Here is a 16,439-nt window from a genome sequence, read left to right on the forward strand (position 1 = left end):
ATTATTGTTGATATTTATTATTTTTAAATCCTCTGTTTTGCTGCTATGATAAGAAATAATTTATTAAAATGTTACTTATTGCTTAAAGGTAGACTGCCTTTCAGATTTTTCAAGTGTAGGTCCTAAAAAGAATTTTCTCTGACACCCAATTATTTTTGTTTAGTGGACCAGAAGCTACTGAATTCGAATCACAGACTTCCAATTTTATTAGTTTTTTTTAAAATAGAACAATTAATGAATTTAGGACCATGTGGCCCTAAATTCTCCGCTATTTTTTCCTGCTTCAACATAACACAATTCAAGATACTATATCATGTATTACATGGTGGGCTTTCCCCATTCGCACAAGGCATTGTGGGATACAAATTTGAAACAGGAGAGGAAAATGGAGGATGTGAGTGTGCGAATGAAATGCGAAAGACCTACTATGGTAATGGAAAGCAAGAAGAAAAGACATTATGTTGTGAAGGAAAGGAAACTCAGGACCAAACTAATAAATATTGCTGGTCAGCGAGCACCTCGGTGTGATCAGCTGTTCATTTAGCAACAAATGATGTAACTGTCAGTGCACGGTCGAAGGTAAACCTGTAGATGGCAGTAATGCAACACTGGATGCCAGCTGCCATAAAACCCAAAAGAAGAAGGAAAATAAGACGAAGCAGGTAAACCTGCGCATGCGCACACTGGACTTCCTCTGTCCGCTTGACTGTACGAAGCAAGCGATTTAATGCACATTATTTGCTAGGGAATCCCCTCAAATTAAAGAACTCCCCAGCCACAGAATGGCCTGTTTTTTTTTTATTTAATATTGCAGAAATAAACATATATCACAATGACCAAATTTAAGAGGGAACTAAATTTCACTGATTTTATGAACTCGAAAGGCCGTATAGCTTTAATGGTGGATTTTGCTGTGATTATTCCATACAGTGAATTTTAGATAATATAATGAATAGTTATAAATTTGGGGGTGGCATGGTGGTTAGCACTGTTGCCTCACAGCAAGAAGGTCCTGGGTTCAAGCCCAGTGGCCGACAAGGGCCTTTCTGTGCGGAGTTTGCATGTTCTCCCCGTGTCTGCATGTTCTCCCCGTGTCTGCGTGGGTTTCCTCCAGGTGCTCCAGTTTCCCCCACAGTCCAAAGACATGCAGGTTAGGCTAATTGGTGGCTCTAAATTGACCGTAGGTGTGAATGTGAGTGTGAATGGTTGTGAGTCTCTGTCAGCCCTGCGATAACCTAGTGACTTGTTCAGGGTGTACCCTGCCTCTCTCCCATAGTCAGCTGGGATAGGCTTTAGCTTGCCTGTGACTCTGTACAGGATAAGTGGCTACAGATGATGGATAGATGGATGGATAGTTATAAATTTGGCAAATTTGGAAGATTTTCTAAACCCACTTATTGTCATTATTGGTGAAAAGAATTAATGATAGAATGTTTCAGTCACTCTTGACAAAAATGTAAACCATGATTCTTTAAAATATGATATAATAATGATATATTTTCCTTCATGCCTTGATAATCAACACCATGAAAATTTTACTAATGTATCATGTATGGGTATTTGTTTTATTCACGGCAAGAAAGCTTATAGACAATTTGGAAATTTAAATATTGTCCCAATATATCTGAATTCACCCTACATATAATTTAATAAAGAACATAGTTTGTATTCTTGGAAAAAAGATGTTATGTTATGTTATGTTATGTTATGTTATGTTATGGACAGTAATTAATAATAAAATGTACATGTACACTTTTCTAGTGCCTACATTTTAATTAAAAGAGACTAGTGAGAGTTTTACTGACATAAGCTTTCTTGGCATAATCTTGGTGAGAGTGAGAGATGCTCATCAGAAAGACAATTAGGCAAATTTAATCATGTATGATGTTTTTTAATCCCTCATATCTATTCCCTCAGATGCAAAATCCCTCATATCTATTCCCTCAGATGCAAAAAAAACCCCAAAACAAAACAAAAAACTTAATTGCAGTATGTGGGCAGCAGAGAGAGAGAGAGAGAGAGAGAGAGGAAAAAGAAAGAAAAATTGGGTTAGAAATGCTTTTCATTCTCTTCAAAGAATTCAGATATACACAGGCTGATTGTAATAAGTGATACAATTATTTAAAATTAAATATTTGAATGTATGAACAGAAATAATTCCAGAGATGTAGAATTTTAAATACTTCTTTAAATCATGAAACACTGACATAAAATATGCTGTTAAAAAAAACCTTTACCTTCAATAACCCTCACCAAATTTTAAGTCCTGTAAATTCTATATTGTCCATACGTGTGAGTGGTAATGGCTGTCTGTCTGTCTGTGCTAGTCCCATGATAGATTGGTGACGTGCCCAGGGTGTACCCCATGTCTTGCCCAATTTCAACTAGTATTGAGAGGCCTCTGGCTGCAACCCGAGGGGTTGAATGTGGGCCGGGTTCGATGTCCATGTAAGGACAACTACAGGATACACCATAATCTAAACTCTAACCCTAACCCTTGAATGTCATATCTTCCATATATGGTCAGTGTGTGACATCACTCTCTGCACTGTAAAAAATAATAGTTGAGAATACTTGAAATTTCAAGGCAACAGTCTGCATTAATAATTTTATGTTTTGCCAACGATGTGCCCATGATAATCCAAACTATGATAACACTGTTATCTTTATTAAGAATTCTTAATTAAGTCAATTTTCAATTCCTCATTCTGCCAACATAGATTTCTCTTTTTGCTGAACAGTGGCATTCACAGTAGTACAAAAAGGCAATTGAGGTTATCACAATTTTTTGGGGGGCTTTTTTCACCTTTATTTGGATAGGACAGTGTAGAGACAGGAAATGAGCAGGAGAGAGACAGATCAGGAAATGACCTCAGGTCGGAATCAAACCCAGGCCCCCGGATTTATGGTATGGCGCCTTATCCACCTGAGCCACAACAACATGAACTTCAACTGGAGAGACAACCACATTGCCCAGCCCTTGCATTTGGGAGAGGAAACCACGTGTCTTGGTCATTCAGAGCATGCGCTGAATAAACACCTGTGACAATTATGTATTTTCAATTCAGATTATTCACTATTGTATATTTACACATCATTGAGGTGCACCCTATCAGTTTGATGTGGATTTTTCTTGATGTGGATAATTCTAAAAAATAGAATTATGCTTTGTTCAAGTAATTCCATATTCACAATTGAATGGACAAGAAAATATGAATAATTATTAACGAACAGAAAAATCCACATCAAACTGATAGGGTGCACCTCAATGATGTGTAAATATGCAATAGTGAATAATCTGAATTGAAAATACATAATTGCCACAGGTGTTTATTCAGCACATGCTCTTAATGACCAAGACACGGGGTTTCCTCTCCCAAATGCAAGGACTGGGCAATGTGGTTCTCTCTGCGGTTGAAAATCATGTTGTCGTGGCTCAGGTGGATAAGGTGCCATACCATAAGTCCGGGGACCCGGGTTTGATTCTGACCTGAGGTCATTTCCCGATCCATCTCTCTCTCCTGCTCGTTTCCTGTCTCTACACTGTCCTATCCAAAAAAAGCCCCCCCCAAAATTGTGAGAACCTCAATTGCCTTTTTGTACTACTGTGAATGCCACTGTTCAGCAAAAAGAGAAATCTATGTTGGCAGAATGAGGAATTGAAAATTGACTTAATTAAGAATTCTTAATAAAGATAACAGTGTTATCATAGTTTGGATTATCATGGTCATACATCGTTGGCAAAACATAAAATTCTTAATGCAGACTGTTGCCTTGAAATTTCAAGTATTCTCGACTATTCTTTTTTTACAGTGTGCTTACATCCAATCCTGCAGGGTGCAGCAAGATATACTTGCTGGGATTGGCTCCAGCCCACCCATGACCCACAACAGATGAGAGGTATAGATAATGAATGAATGAATGAATGAATGAATATGGCACAACAGTTATACCTGTACTGCACTACAGTTATCTGATTTCAGTTACCTCAGAATTCATTTCCAATGCGACAAATGCTCCTGATAAATCTTGATGAGTTTTGGCCTGGAAGTGAATTCTTTAAGGATTAAGAGACTTTTGCCGCTTTTCCACTACAAACGCGGCTGAGTCGGGCTGAGCCGTGCCGTGCTGAGTCGAGCTGAGTGGGGCTGTTGGAGTTGCATTTCGACTACAACCGCGCTGAACCGTGCTGGCTGGAAGTGGGTGGACACATTGGGTGGAGTTAGCGAAAGTGGGTGGACGTCACGTGATGTCGTTAAGCAGCGCAAACAGTGACATCAGTGAGCTTTTAAGCGGTAGTCTCACGACCCGGAGAGTAAACAATAAACATGGAGGACATGGAGTCGTTAGTGTTGCTGGTCTTGGTGCTGTGGCTTGTTGTCACCGACAACGTGGACAGATACTGGCAAGAGCGTATAGATGAGGCAAGGCGCATAAGGCTTCAGAAATTCTCGTAATTCGTAATTCTTCTCCTTCCGGGTTTACGGTGTTTACAGATCCCAGCGTGCTCGCGGGGCGTGTGTGAGCATGTGAGGACACGCCTCCTCACCAATCAGTGCACAGGGGAGTGTCTGCTCACGCCCCCAGCCTCACTCGGCACGGCTTGGCTCGCTTCAGCCCCACTCCAAAACGGTGCGAGTTTTAGGGGCTAAGCAGGGCTGAAACGAGCTGAGTCGTGCTGGTTTTTGGTAGTCGAAACGCAAGCCGTGTCGGGCTGAAGTGAGCTGAAGTGAGCTGAAGTGAGCTGAAAAAGGGTAGCGGAAAAGGGCCATTATAGTCAGTGTGTGAGGTTAGTGTGCAAATGGTGTGCAAAGCATCATCAAGGTAAACGGTAGCTACTTTGAAGAATTTAAAATATGAAACTTTTTTTAAACACTTTTTTGTTTACCACATAATTCCATATATGTTCCATGTGTTATTTCATATATGATGATGAGCTCTGATCTCATTAGCATGAGGTTGACTGATCCGCACCAGGCTGCGACCAACACTTTTTACCTTTTGCACTTTGAAGTGCAGTGAAAGTTCCTGGCACTTCTACAATGCACTTTTAATAAGTGAATTGTTTTACTCTTATAATACACTTGTAATTTCCCCTTGAATAACCAGATTTAAAACTCAACCAAGGAAATTTTAATAGTTTAACTATTGCTCTGGTTTTTTTTAAAGACAGACATTGCCACTAAAATAAATAATAGGAAGCTGGTTTCGTGATTCAGTCAACCTTTACAATAAAGCTACTACCAAGTAATCAATTTTCCCACAGCAGATAAAAAAGTAATCAAAATATCCATAACAAGGAAAATAATTTTTTTAACTCTGAGGTATGAACACATTTATTGAAGTATGTGAAAATTTTGATCTTAAAATTAATGGAATGTTTCAGAAGCATGGGCGGCACGGTGGTGTAGTGGTTAGCACTGTTGCCTCGCAGCAAGAAGGTCGTGGGTTCGAGCCCAGTGGCTGACGAGGGCCTTTCTGTGTGGAGTTTGTATGTTCTCCCTGTGTCTGCATGAGTTTCCTCCGGTTTCCCCCAAAGACATACAGGTGAGGCTAATTGGTGACTCTAAATTGACTGTGAATGATTGTGTGTCTCTAGTGTCAGCCCTGTGATGACCTGGTGATTTGTCCAGGGTGTACCCCGCCTCTCACCCATAGTTAGCTGGGATAGGCTCCAGCTTGCCTGTGACCCTGTAGAACAGGATTAGCAGCTAGAGATGATGGATGGATGGGTTTCTGAAGCATGAGAATATGTTGATAATTGGATGATAAAGATACTTGGAGTTTTTTTTTTCAATTTATTTATTTATTCCTTGTACCTAAATTTGCTGCAAAATGTCTGGGAAGCAAACTAAACTATTCTTAATGCTTAACTTATTCATTTTCACAGTATTTTACATTAAGAATATATAAATATGATTAAAAAGTAAATTTTGGGTGATGTAAAGAAAAGTATAGAATGATTGTTAGTGTTAAATAATATATTCATTTTACTGAATTAAATATTATTTGGAAATGCAAATAGTCAAATTCTTAATTAGCCATTTCAGAATTATATGTATTTTACATTTACATACATTAAAATTAAATAGGTTGGGTCAAATATGGTTCATAAAAGGTAGATAAATACATACATATAGCTTGTTTGTTTTATTTTAAAAATCTGGTTTGTCAAAAAGTTACTGCGGAAAAACAATGTTTTAATTGCTGTTCATTGACTGCTCAAACCTACTGACAAAGAATGGGAAAAATGTATATAACTGATTCATAAACATTTATGAACAGAAATTTGTATACAAAGTAGTCTAATAATCAATAGATCAGTCATGGAAACCAAAAAAAAAAAAAAACACATTCCATTTATTTAAACCTTATTAACAGATAATACATCAGATTTTCAGTGAAAGTGGACAATGCCAAATTAAACAGACATAAATTCAGGATGAACAGGTCAGTATGATACTCTGTGAGCCTGTTTAACTAGCAGAGTCATGATCATCACTCAGATACTGTCTGACAAATCCTAATGTCTTACATCCATTATTGCCAGTGTTGGGCACGTTACTTTCAAAAAGTAATTAGTTATAGTTACTAGTTACTTTTCCCAAAAAGTAACTGAGTTAGTAACGGAGTTACTTTGTCATAAAAGTAACTAATTACCAGGGAAAGTAATTATTCCGTTACATTTTGTTCCCCCCCCCCCAAAAAAAAAAAAAAATCAAATTCAATTAGTGTAATCATAATAAAAGTGAATGTTAAATGTGTTTAATGACTGAAATGGACACTTAACAGAACCTAAAATTATGTTACTAATTACTGGCCACTGACGAGGACAAACGCTTTGTTCCTCGACATAATGTGCATTGCACGTAAACACTCTTGCCTTTTATTTCAAGTAATGAAAAGTAATGGCTGTATTTCCAGTGTGAAAGCGCAGTGCTGGGCTGACCGCTCGCCATCGCTGGGTCTTCCGATTGAAAGCGTGCGCAGTAGTGCAGTAGGCGTGGCCTACCTACATATGTTGTCCAAATCTACTCTGATTGGCTTACTGTGCCGTTGTCTCGTGTCTCCCCGCCCCACACTAAAGCAGAGTAAAGAAAGGCTGAACGAGCAGCGTGCCAGATGAGAACAGCTTTAATAAAGTAACGCATAGTATTTTATTGTAAGTAACGGGAACGGCGTTATAACGATGTAAAAAGTAATTAGTTAGATTACTCGTTACTAAAAAAAGTAACGCCGTTAGTAACGCCGTTTATTCTAACGCCGTTATTCCCATCACTGATTATTGCTGACAAATATTGCATTAATGATGTGATTATTCAGAAAGAGAAGCTCCTGAAGAGATGGTCTCCTGTATTGCTTATGATGTTCTGAGAAGAGCAAAGCCCCCCCCCCCCGTTTTGTTGTTTGGATTTGGTTTTTGTTTTGGTTTTATGGTCTACGTGTTTGTCTACTGTCTTTTTAGTATTTGCATGGTTGCTGACTGTCTGTAATTTCTGTTTTTGATTAATAAAAAATAATTAAAAAATGATGTGATTATGGAATGGTGATATATTGTTAAAACAAACAAACAAACAAACAAACAAACAAACAAACAAATTTCCCTAAACATCAAAGGTAAACTGTGATCGCATGTTAATATATCAACAAATGTCAAGTTTATAAAATGGATGAATTGCTGTCCCTCCATGCTGCAGCATGTGGCGCTGTTTTATAAGTGGAAAGATTTCAAAGGTTATTGCGCCTTCAAAATGGAATCCAACTCCAACTTGCCTGTCAGAAATCAAGGTAAGAACAAACCACTGTCTGGGACTGGATCCAATTTAGAGCCTGTGCGTGTCTGTGCGTGCATGCAGCTTTTATATATATATATATATATATATATATATATATATATATATATATATATATATATATATATATATATGTGTGTGTGTGTGTGTGTGCGCACATGCAGTTTGTGTATATATATATATATATATATATATATATATATATATATATATATATATATATATATATATATAGTGTGTGTGCGCGCGCGCGCACATGCAGTTTGTGTGTGTGTGTATATATATATATATATATATATATGTGTGTGTCTGTGTGTGTGTATATATATATATATATATATATATATATATACACACACACAGACACACACACATATATATATATATATATATATATATATATATATATATATATATATACACACACACAAACTGCATGTGCACACACACATTATATGTGTGTGTGTGTGTGTGTGTTGAAATCATCGTGCATATATATATACACACACACAAACTGCATGTGCACACACACATTATATGTGTGTGTGTGTGTGTGTGTTGAAATCATCGTCTGCACACCATGAAACTATGAGAAACAGTCGGTGTGCACAGTCTGAAGTTCTGGGCCTCGGCTAAACATGAATTCTTTTATCCTCCAAACAGCTGAAATAAACAGTCTGAAATGATAGGGGACATTCCTGTGACCGAGTTTATTCCGCTTCACTACCGACGCACACATTCGGTATAATGTAAACAATTTTCTTGACTGGACTGCTGTGTGTGTCTGTGCGTCGGGACGTCGTGCGTCATGCCGCTGCCGCACACCGCTGGAGTTTTAGCGCCACCGTTCGCCTTTCTGCAGTTCTGTACTCAGGGTGATGACCTTTATTAAAAACTATTTTAAAATTTTTTTTAATTCATTTACTTTTTAAAATCATACCAAGTTGGAGCATATAGCTGTTTATAAAATTAGAAATGGTAAAGACAAAAAAAAAAAAAGTAGGTTACGTGCTCCTCATCGGCCTTCTCTTGACAAAAACAAAATCCACAAATATACATTGCATAGAGGAAGTGTTAAATTACGGAATTAAATATGAAGTGTATTAACTCTTGTGTGGTGTTCGTATTTTTGTTCCTCAGCCAGTGTTGGTGGGTCTGGTGGAGCCGCTGCATTCTGGTGCTTTAAATTCAACACAATCAAAAATTTTACATTAAATACTTAACAGATGTTTACTTCACCCCAATTACAAGCCACATAAACAGCATGTACACTACCGTTCAAAAGTTTGGGGTCACCCAGACAATTTTGTGTTTTCCATGAAAAGTCACACTTTTATTTACCACCATAAGTTGTAACATGAACAGAAAATATAGTCAAGACATTTTTCTGGCCATTTTGAGCATTTAATCGACCCCACAAATGTGATGCTCCAGAAACTCAATCTGCTCAAAGGAAGGTCAGTTTTATAGCTTCTCTAAAGAGCTCAACTGTTTTCAGCTGTGCTAACATGATTGTACAAGGGTTTTCTAATCATCCATTAGCCTTCTGAGGCAATGAGCAAACACATTGTACCATTAGAACACTGGAGTGATAGTTGCTGGAAATGGGCCTCTATACACCTATGGAGATATTGCACCAAAAACCAGACATTTAGTAGAATTTAGCTAGAATAGTCATTTACCACATTAGCAATGTATAGAGTGGATTTCTGATTAGTTTAAAGTGATCTTCATTGAAAAGAACAGTGCTTTTCTTTCAAACATAAGGACATTTCAAAGTGACCCCAAACTTTTGAACGGTAGTGTATGGTTAATATTTGCTGTAGAGCTCCCTGAGGTGTGGGTGGAGCACAGAGGACGGCAGGACAAAGCTTCAGGTATGAAATCGGCTTTTATTGCCAGACTTTTCAGTGTAACAATATAGCTTTATTCTGGTAAACACACACACACGCTGTGTTCTTGTCCCGGGAAGAGCTCTCCTCTGCTCTCCCTCTGCCTCCTTAAATAGGGCGCGGTTACTGGGGAGACACACAAACACAGGTTAATTACCGTCAGGTGTAGTGATTCTGCCACACACCTTCCCTGGCTCCGCCCTCCTGTCACAGACCGGCGCTTGACCACACCCCCGCTGCCACATATCCCCACCGCCCGACTCAGGCCGGGCGCCCGTCCGGCCCGCAGCCAACTCCCCCCCCCCTTGACGGGAGAGGAAGTCCGCCACGACCATCTGCGCCCCCGGCCTGTGGACCACCTTGAAATTGAAGGGTTGGAGTGCCAGATACCAATGGGTGATCCGCGCGTTGGCATCTTTCATGCGGTGGAGCCACTGGAGGGGCGCGTGGTCTGAACAGAGGGTGAAAGGGTGCCCCAGCAGGTAGTAACGGAGGGCGAGGACCGCCCACTTGATCGCCAGGCATTCTCTTTCAATAGTGCTGTAGCGCCCCTCACGCACCGACAGCTTCCTGCTAATGTACAGGATGGGGCGGTCCTCCCCCTCCACCTCCTGGGACAACACCGCCCCCAGCCCTCTGTCCGACGCGTCGGTCTGCAACACAAAAGGGAGAGAAAAGTCAGGGGAGTGTAATAGTGGCCCCCCACACAGTGCAGCCTTTACCTCAGAGAAAGCCCGCTGGCACTGCTCCGTCCACTGGACCGGATCTGGCACCCCCTTTTTAGTGAGGTCAGTCAGCGGGCTGGTGACGTCCGAATAATTAGGTATAAACCTACGATAGTAGCCAGCCAGCCCCAGGAACTGTCTCACCCCCTTTTTGGTCTTGGGCCTCGGGCAGGCCGCAATCACTGCTGTCTTATTAATTTGGGGACGCACCTGCCCGTTGCCCAAGTGGAAGCCCAGATACCGTACTTCCACCCGCCCAATCGCACACTTCTTTGGGTTGGCAGTGAGACCCGCCCGCCTCAGCGACCTAAGGACGGCCCTCAGGTGTTGCAGGTGCCGCTGCCAGTTGTTACTATAAATGATAATGTCATCGAGATATGTGGCCTCATAGGTGGCGTGGGGCCGGAGGACCCTGTCCATCAGCCGCTGAAACGTAGCGGGCGCCCCAAACAGCCCATAAGGAAGTGTGACAAATTGGTGTAAGCCGAACGGTGTGGAAAAGGCCGTTTTTTCCTGGGATAATGGAGTCAAGGGGATCTGCCAATATCCCTTCGTCAAATCCAGTGTCGAGTAAAAGCGAGCTGTGCCTAGTCGATCGAGCAGCTCATCAATACGAGGCATTGGGTACGCGTCAAATTTAGACACCGCGTTGACTTTTCTATAGTCCACACAGAAACGGACCGACCCGTCAGCCTTGGGTACCAAGACCACCGGGCTGCTCCAGTCACTGTGGGACTCCTCGACGATGCCCATTTTGAGCATGGCCTGAAGTTCTTCCCGAACCACCTTTTTTTGTGTTCGGGTAGCCTGTAAGGGCGGCTACGCACTACCACCCCCGGGGGCGTCTCTATGTGGTGTTCTATGAGGTTAGTGCGACCGGGCAGGGGCGAGAACACATCCGAAAACTCGGCCTGCAACTGGGTGACCTCCGTGAGTTGGGTCGGGGAGAGGTGGTCTCCACAGGGGACCGGAGAGGTACGTGATGCCAATGTCCCTTTTTGAACCTCCGGCCCCAGCTCCGCCTTCTCTGGAACTACCGACACCAACGCCACGGGGACTTCCTCGTTCCAGAGTTTAAGCAGATTGAGGTGGTAGATCTGTAGCGCCCCCTCCCTGTCCGTTCGCCTTACCTCATAGTCGACGTCCCCGACTCGCCGTGTGACCTCAAAGGGTCCTTGCCACTTGGCGATTAATTTGGAGCTCGACGTGGGCAACAGTACGAGTACCTTATCTCCCGGAGTGAACTCTCTAAGGCGCGTGCCCTTGTTGTACAGGCGGGCTTGCCGTTCCTGGGCCTGCCGCAAATTCTCCTGAGTTAGGTGTGTGAGCGTGTGGAGTTTTGCGTGCAGGTCCATAACGTACTGAATTTCGTTTTTACTTTGTGAAGGTCCCTCCTCCCAATTTTCTCGCAGCACATCTAAAATGCCGCGCGGCTTACGCCCGTATAACAATTCAAATGGGCAGAACCCCGTGGAGGCTTGGGGGACCTCTCGCACTGCAAATAACAAGGGTTTGAGCCATTTATCCCAGTTACGTGCGTCCTCACTTACGAATTTTTTAATTATATTCTTGAGGGTGCGATTGAACTGTTCAACTAAACCGTCCGTTTGTGGGTGATAAACGCTGGTGCGGATCGGCTTAATACCTAATAGCCCATACAGTTCGCTCAGTGTTCGTGACTTAAATGAGGTGCCTTGGTCAGTCAGAATCTCTTTCGGGATTCCAACCCGGGAGATGACGTGGAAGAGGGCCTCCACAATACTGCGTGCTGAGATATTGCGAAGAGGCACCGCTTCCAGGTATCGCGTTGCATAGTCCACCAGAACCAATATAAAGCGGTACCCTCGTATTGACCGATCTAATGGCCCGACGAGATCATCCCAATTCTTTCGAACGGGGTCTTGATTAATGGTAGGGGGCGCAAAGGCGCTTTTGGAATGGCCGCTGGATTTACTAACTGGCATTCGCGGCACGCCGTACACCACTTACGGACATCGCCGCGAATCCCCGGCCAATAGAATCGGGCCATTATCCGGGCTAGTGTCTTATCCTGCCCTAGGTGTCCAGCCATGGGATTAAAGTGAGCCGCCTGAAATACCAATTCCCGGCGGCTCTTTGGAATTAACAGCTGTGTGACTCGCTCTTTCGTCTGAGTGTCCTGCGTCACTCGGTATAATCTATCCTTCATAATAGAAAAATAGGGGAAGGACGGGGTGGCGTTCGGCTGGAGCGTTTGACCATCGATTACTCTCACTTGGTCAAACGCATGTCACAGAGTCTCGTCTCGCGATTATTCTAATGGGAAATCCGCGAGGGATTCCCCAACAGAAAGAGGAGGAGCCGGTGGCTCCTCACTCTGTCGCGGAGATGACGTAGACGGCTTTGCAACAGCAGCTCCAGCCAAAGCGACACCGGGACCTCCCCCTGTCAAATGGCAGGACCCACTCTTTACTAGGCGCATCATTAAACCCCGAAATCCCGGCCAATCAGTCCCCAAAATTAAAGAGTGGGTAAGGCGAGGATTAACCGCCGCCTTCACTATAGATTTTTCCCCTCTGAAATATATGTGGACCGACACCAAAGGGTAGCTGTGAACATCCCCGTGCACACACAACACCTTCACCCCCTGTGCTCCCCCCAATGCCTCGTCTTGCACCAGGCTTTGGCGGATCGAGATCTGATTGCAACCAGAATCCACCAACGCCTGATATGTAGCCCCTTGGACACTCACCGGTATGCGATACGCTCCGGCCCGATCGAGGGCAGCTTCTGGCGCGTCGGGGATCCGTACCACCGCGCCCACCTCCATTGCTGCGCACTGTTGTTGCAGGTGGCCCGGCTCCCCGCAGCGCCAGCAAACCGGCCCGGGCTCTCCCTCTGCACCTGTGCTCTGGGGCTCACTCACCTGAGGGGGGGGGAGAGACAGACACAGAAGGGAGAAATGGGAGGGCACCACGGGTGCGGCGGGCCGGCTGGGGTGGAGCCGGCCCCCGCCTCCGTGGTGGGGGAATGGGGCGAGGATGGGACACAGAAGGGAGGGGAGAAAGAGAGAGAGAAGAGGAGAGAAGAGAAGACGTTGTCGGTTGTCCTGCCGCCGGAACAGCCGCCAAATGATCCTCCGCCAGTCCTACTGCCTGATCCAGCGACGCCGGGCGGTGGCACTGGACCCACTCCGCGGTTCCGGCTGGTAAGTGCGCGATGAACTGCTCCAGCACCACCTGATCGATGATTCCCTCGGCGTCGCGATCGTCGGCCCTCAGCCACCGCCAGCAGGCGTCCCGGAGCTGCTAGCCGAACGCGAACGGCCGGCCGACTTCCTCCAACCGCAGCGCGCAGAAGCGCTGGCGCTGTTGTTCTGGTGTGCGCCCCACGCGCTGGAGGACGGCCTGGCGAAGGTCCGCGTAGGCCAGCCGGCGGTCGGCGGGGAGCTGTAGCACGGCCAGCTGCGCCTCTCCCATCAGGAGGGGGAGGAGGCGCACCGCGCGCTGCTCCATCGGCCACCCCGAGGCTTCGGCGACCTGTTCGAACAATGTGAGGAACGCCTCGGGGTCATCCTGCGGGCCCATCTTGGTCACAGTGAGGGGAGACGGGCCCGCGGCCGGGGCGCTGGTGGACCCTGCCGACACGAGGAGATGCCGGAACGCCTCGCGATCTTCCTGCTGGGCCAGCACCAGGGCTTCGAAGCGCCGCTCTTGCTCCTTTCGGAGCGTGACGAGTGCCTGGTGCTGGCTTTGCTGAGCCGTGGCGAGGGCGTGGACCAGGTCCGCGAACGGGGAGGATTCCATGGGGCTGCGGGGTTGGTGCTCCACCTTTTCCCGGGTTTCGGCACCACTGTAGAGCTCCCTGAGGTGTGGGTGGAGCACAGAGGATGGCAGGACAAAGCTTCAGGTATGAAATCGGCTTTTATTGCCAGACTTTTCAGTGTAACAATATAGCTTTATTCTGGTAAACAAACACACACGCTGTGTTCTTGTCCCTGGAAGAGCTCTCCTCTGCTCTCCCTCTGCCTCCTTAAATAGGGCACGGTTACTGGGGAGACACACAAACACAGGTTAATTACCGTCAGGTGTAGTGATTCTGCCACTCACCTTCCCTGGCTCCGCCCTCCTGTCACAGACCGGCGCTTGACCACGCCCCCGCTGCCACATTTGCCCTTTACCTTTGTTAGATTACATTTATTTAAAAAAAGTGCTACTCGTTTTTTGTTTGTTTTTTAATAAAATGTAATTTTACAAAAAGAAAATCAATTACAGTCATGATATGAGTGGAAAAAAGATGTTTATCTTCAAATTTACAAATGAAGCAAGGTTTTTCATAACAACTGATTTTTATTTCTTTGAATTTCATTAGAAATTTAACCCATTCAGTTCAGTTTACACAACACAAGGTTACAGTGTGTGGTCATCGAAAATGTGTTCTGATATATGTTCTTCACAGAAAATGAGCCAAGGCCAATGAGTCTGAGTTTGAAAAAATAATTAATCGTATCATTGTTCCTCGGGCGGCACGATGGTGTAGTGGTTAGCACTGTCGCCTCACAGCAAGAAGGTTCTGGGTTTGAGCCCAGCAGCTGACGGGGGTCTTCCTGTGTGGAGTTTGCATGTTCTGTGTGGGTTTCCTCCGGGTGCTCCGGTTTCCCCCACAGTTCAAAGACATGCAGTCTTTGCATGCATAAACAATTTAAACAAATGGGTGCGATTTGGATGCATCGGTCATATACGGTTATTCCGCAGTGCCAAAGACATTACTGTTTCTGAAATGTGATCAGGAAATTTTACTGGGGCACAGCAGATATATACTGGGGCATGTGCCCCAGTAAAATTGGTCTGGCGACGCTGATGTATCAGACGCTCGCTGGCTGTACTGTGAAAATGAGCATCTGCGTGCACAATTTAAGTTTCCAAATCTGTCATTGTTTAACTCTTGAATATTTTCTATCGTGAATACTATCATTAAAAAGCTTATAATCTCTGCTTTCCAAATAAATTTATATCATTAAGATTTGTGTTGGGTTTCCCAAAAGCCTAACACTAAGCGCATCTTAACAAGGAGAGAGTGTTCATTGTGTTGCTTGCGCTACCATTTAATGATGATCTTTGTGCTACGATGCTTTTGGGAAACTCGGCACTGTTCAATACTTTGGGAGTAACGGCACCCTCTGCTTGCGTGATGTTGGGAAACTGCCAGTGCTTTTTGAGTCACGGGAAAGTGGTCAGGCTCTCTTCTGATTAGTTTCCGACTAGATTACTCATGAATATCAATCAGATAACTTTTATAGGGATGTTCTCTCGCTCTCACTGTTTCTGATGAAGTATTCAGCAAAATTTTCCGTCAGCTAATTTTGATGTTATGATTCACGGAGGCGGCACGGTGGTGTAGTGGTTAGCGCTGTCGCCTCACAGCAAGAAGGTCCTGGGTTTGAGCCCCGGGGCCGGCGAGGGCCTTTCTGTGTGGAGTTTGCATGTTCTCCCCGTGTCCGCGTGGGTTTCCTCCGGGTGCTCCGGTTTCCCCCACAGTCCAAAGACATGCAGGTTAGGTTAACTGGTGACTCTAAATTGACCGTAGGTGTGAGTGTGAATGGTTGTCTATGTGTCAGCCCTGTGATGACCTGGCGACTTGTCCAGGGTGTACCCTGCCTTTTGCCCGTAGTCAGCTGGGATAGGCTCCAGCTTGCCTGCGACCCTGTAGAACAGGATAAAGCGGCTAGAGATAATGAGATGAGATGAGATGATTCACGGAAGAATTTGAAGTGAGTTTTCATAGCTTTACCTACTTATTTTTTCAAATCAAACCGATTCATGTAAACAAATAATTATTTCAGAATATAACTGTAGTTGTTTTGATGAAAAATATTGAGATCTTATTGGTCAGAATGAGATTTAAAAAAAACGGAAGTCAGAAACCCAAGTGTCAGTTTCAATTCAATTAACTGGAATTGTTTATTGGATGTGGCTCACACAATTTTTTCGAGGTTAGCTTTGAAAGCTATGAATATTAATCAAAATAGATAATCATTTATATTCTTTCAT

The 16,439-nt window shown here is 44.1% G+C and overlaps 1 protein-coding gene across 1 annotated transcript in view; it reads left to right on the forward strand.

The window, feature by feature from the left end:
- The first annotated feature begins 7,751 nt into the window (after positions 1-7,751).
- The window catches only part of fam169b (family with sequence similarity 169 member B), a 35,543-nt gene continuing 26,855 nt past the window's right edge, over positions 7,752-16,439 (forward strand). Inside the window, exon 1 of the mRNA XM_060924369.1 lies at positions 7,752-7,788. Within this exon, the coding sequence (XP_060780352.1) occupies positions 7,752-7,788 (37 nt within the window). The remainder of the gene's footprint in view (positions 7,789-16,439) is intronic.

This window comes from Neoarius graeffei, chromosome 6 (assembly GCF_027579695.1).
Source record: "Neoarius graeffei isolate fNeoGra1 chromosome 6, fNeoGra1.pri, whole genome shotgun sequence".
Lineage (NCBI taxonomy): Eukaryota > Metazoa > Chordata > Actinopteri > Siluriformes > Ariidae > Neoarius > Neoarius graeffei.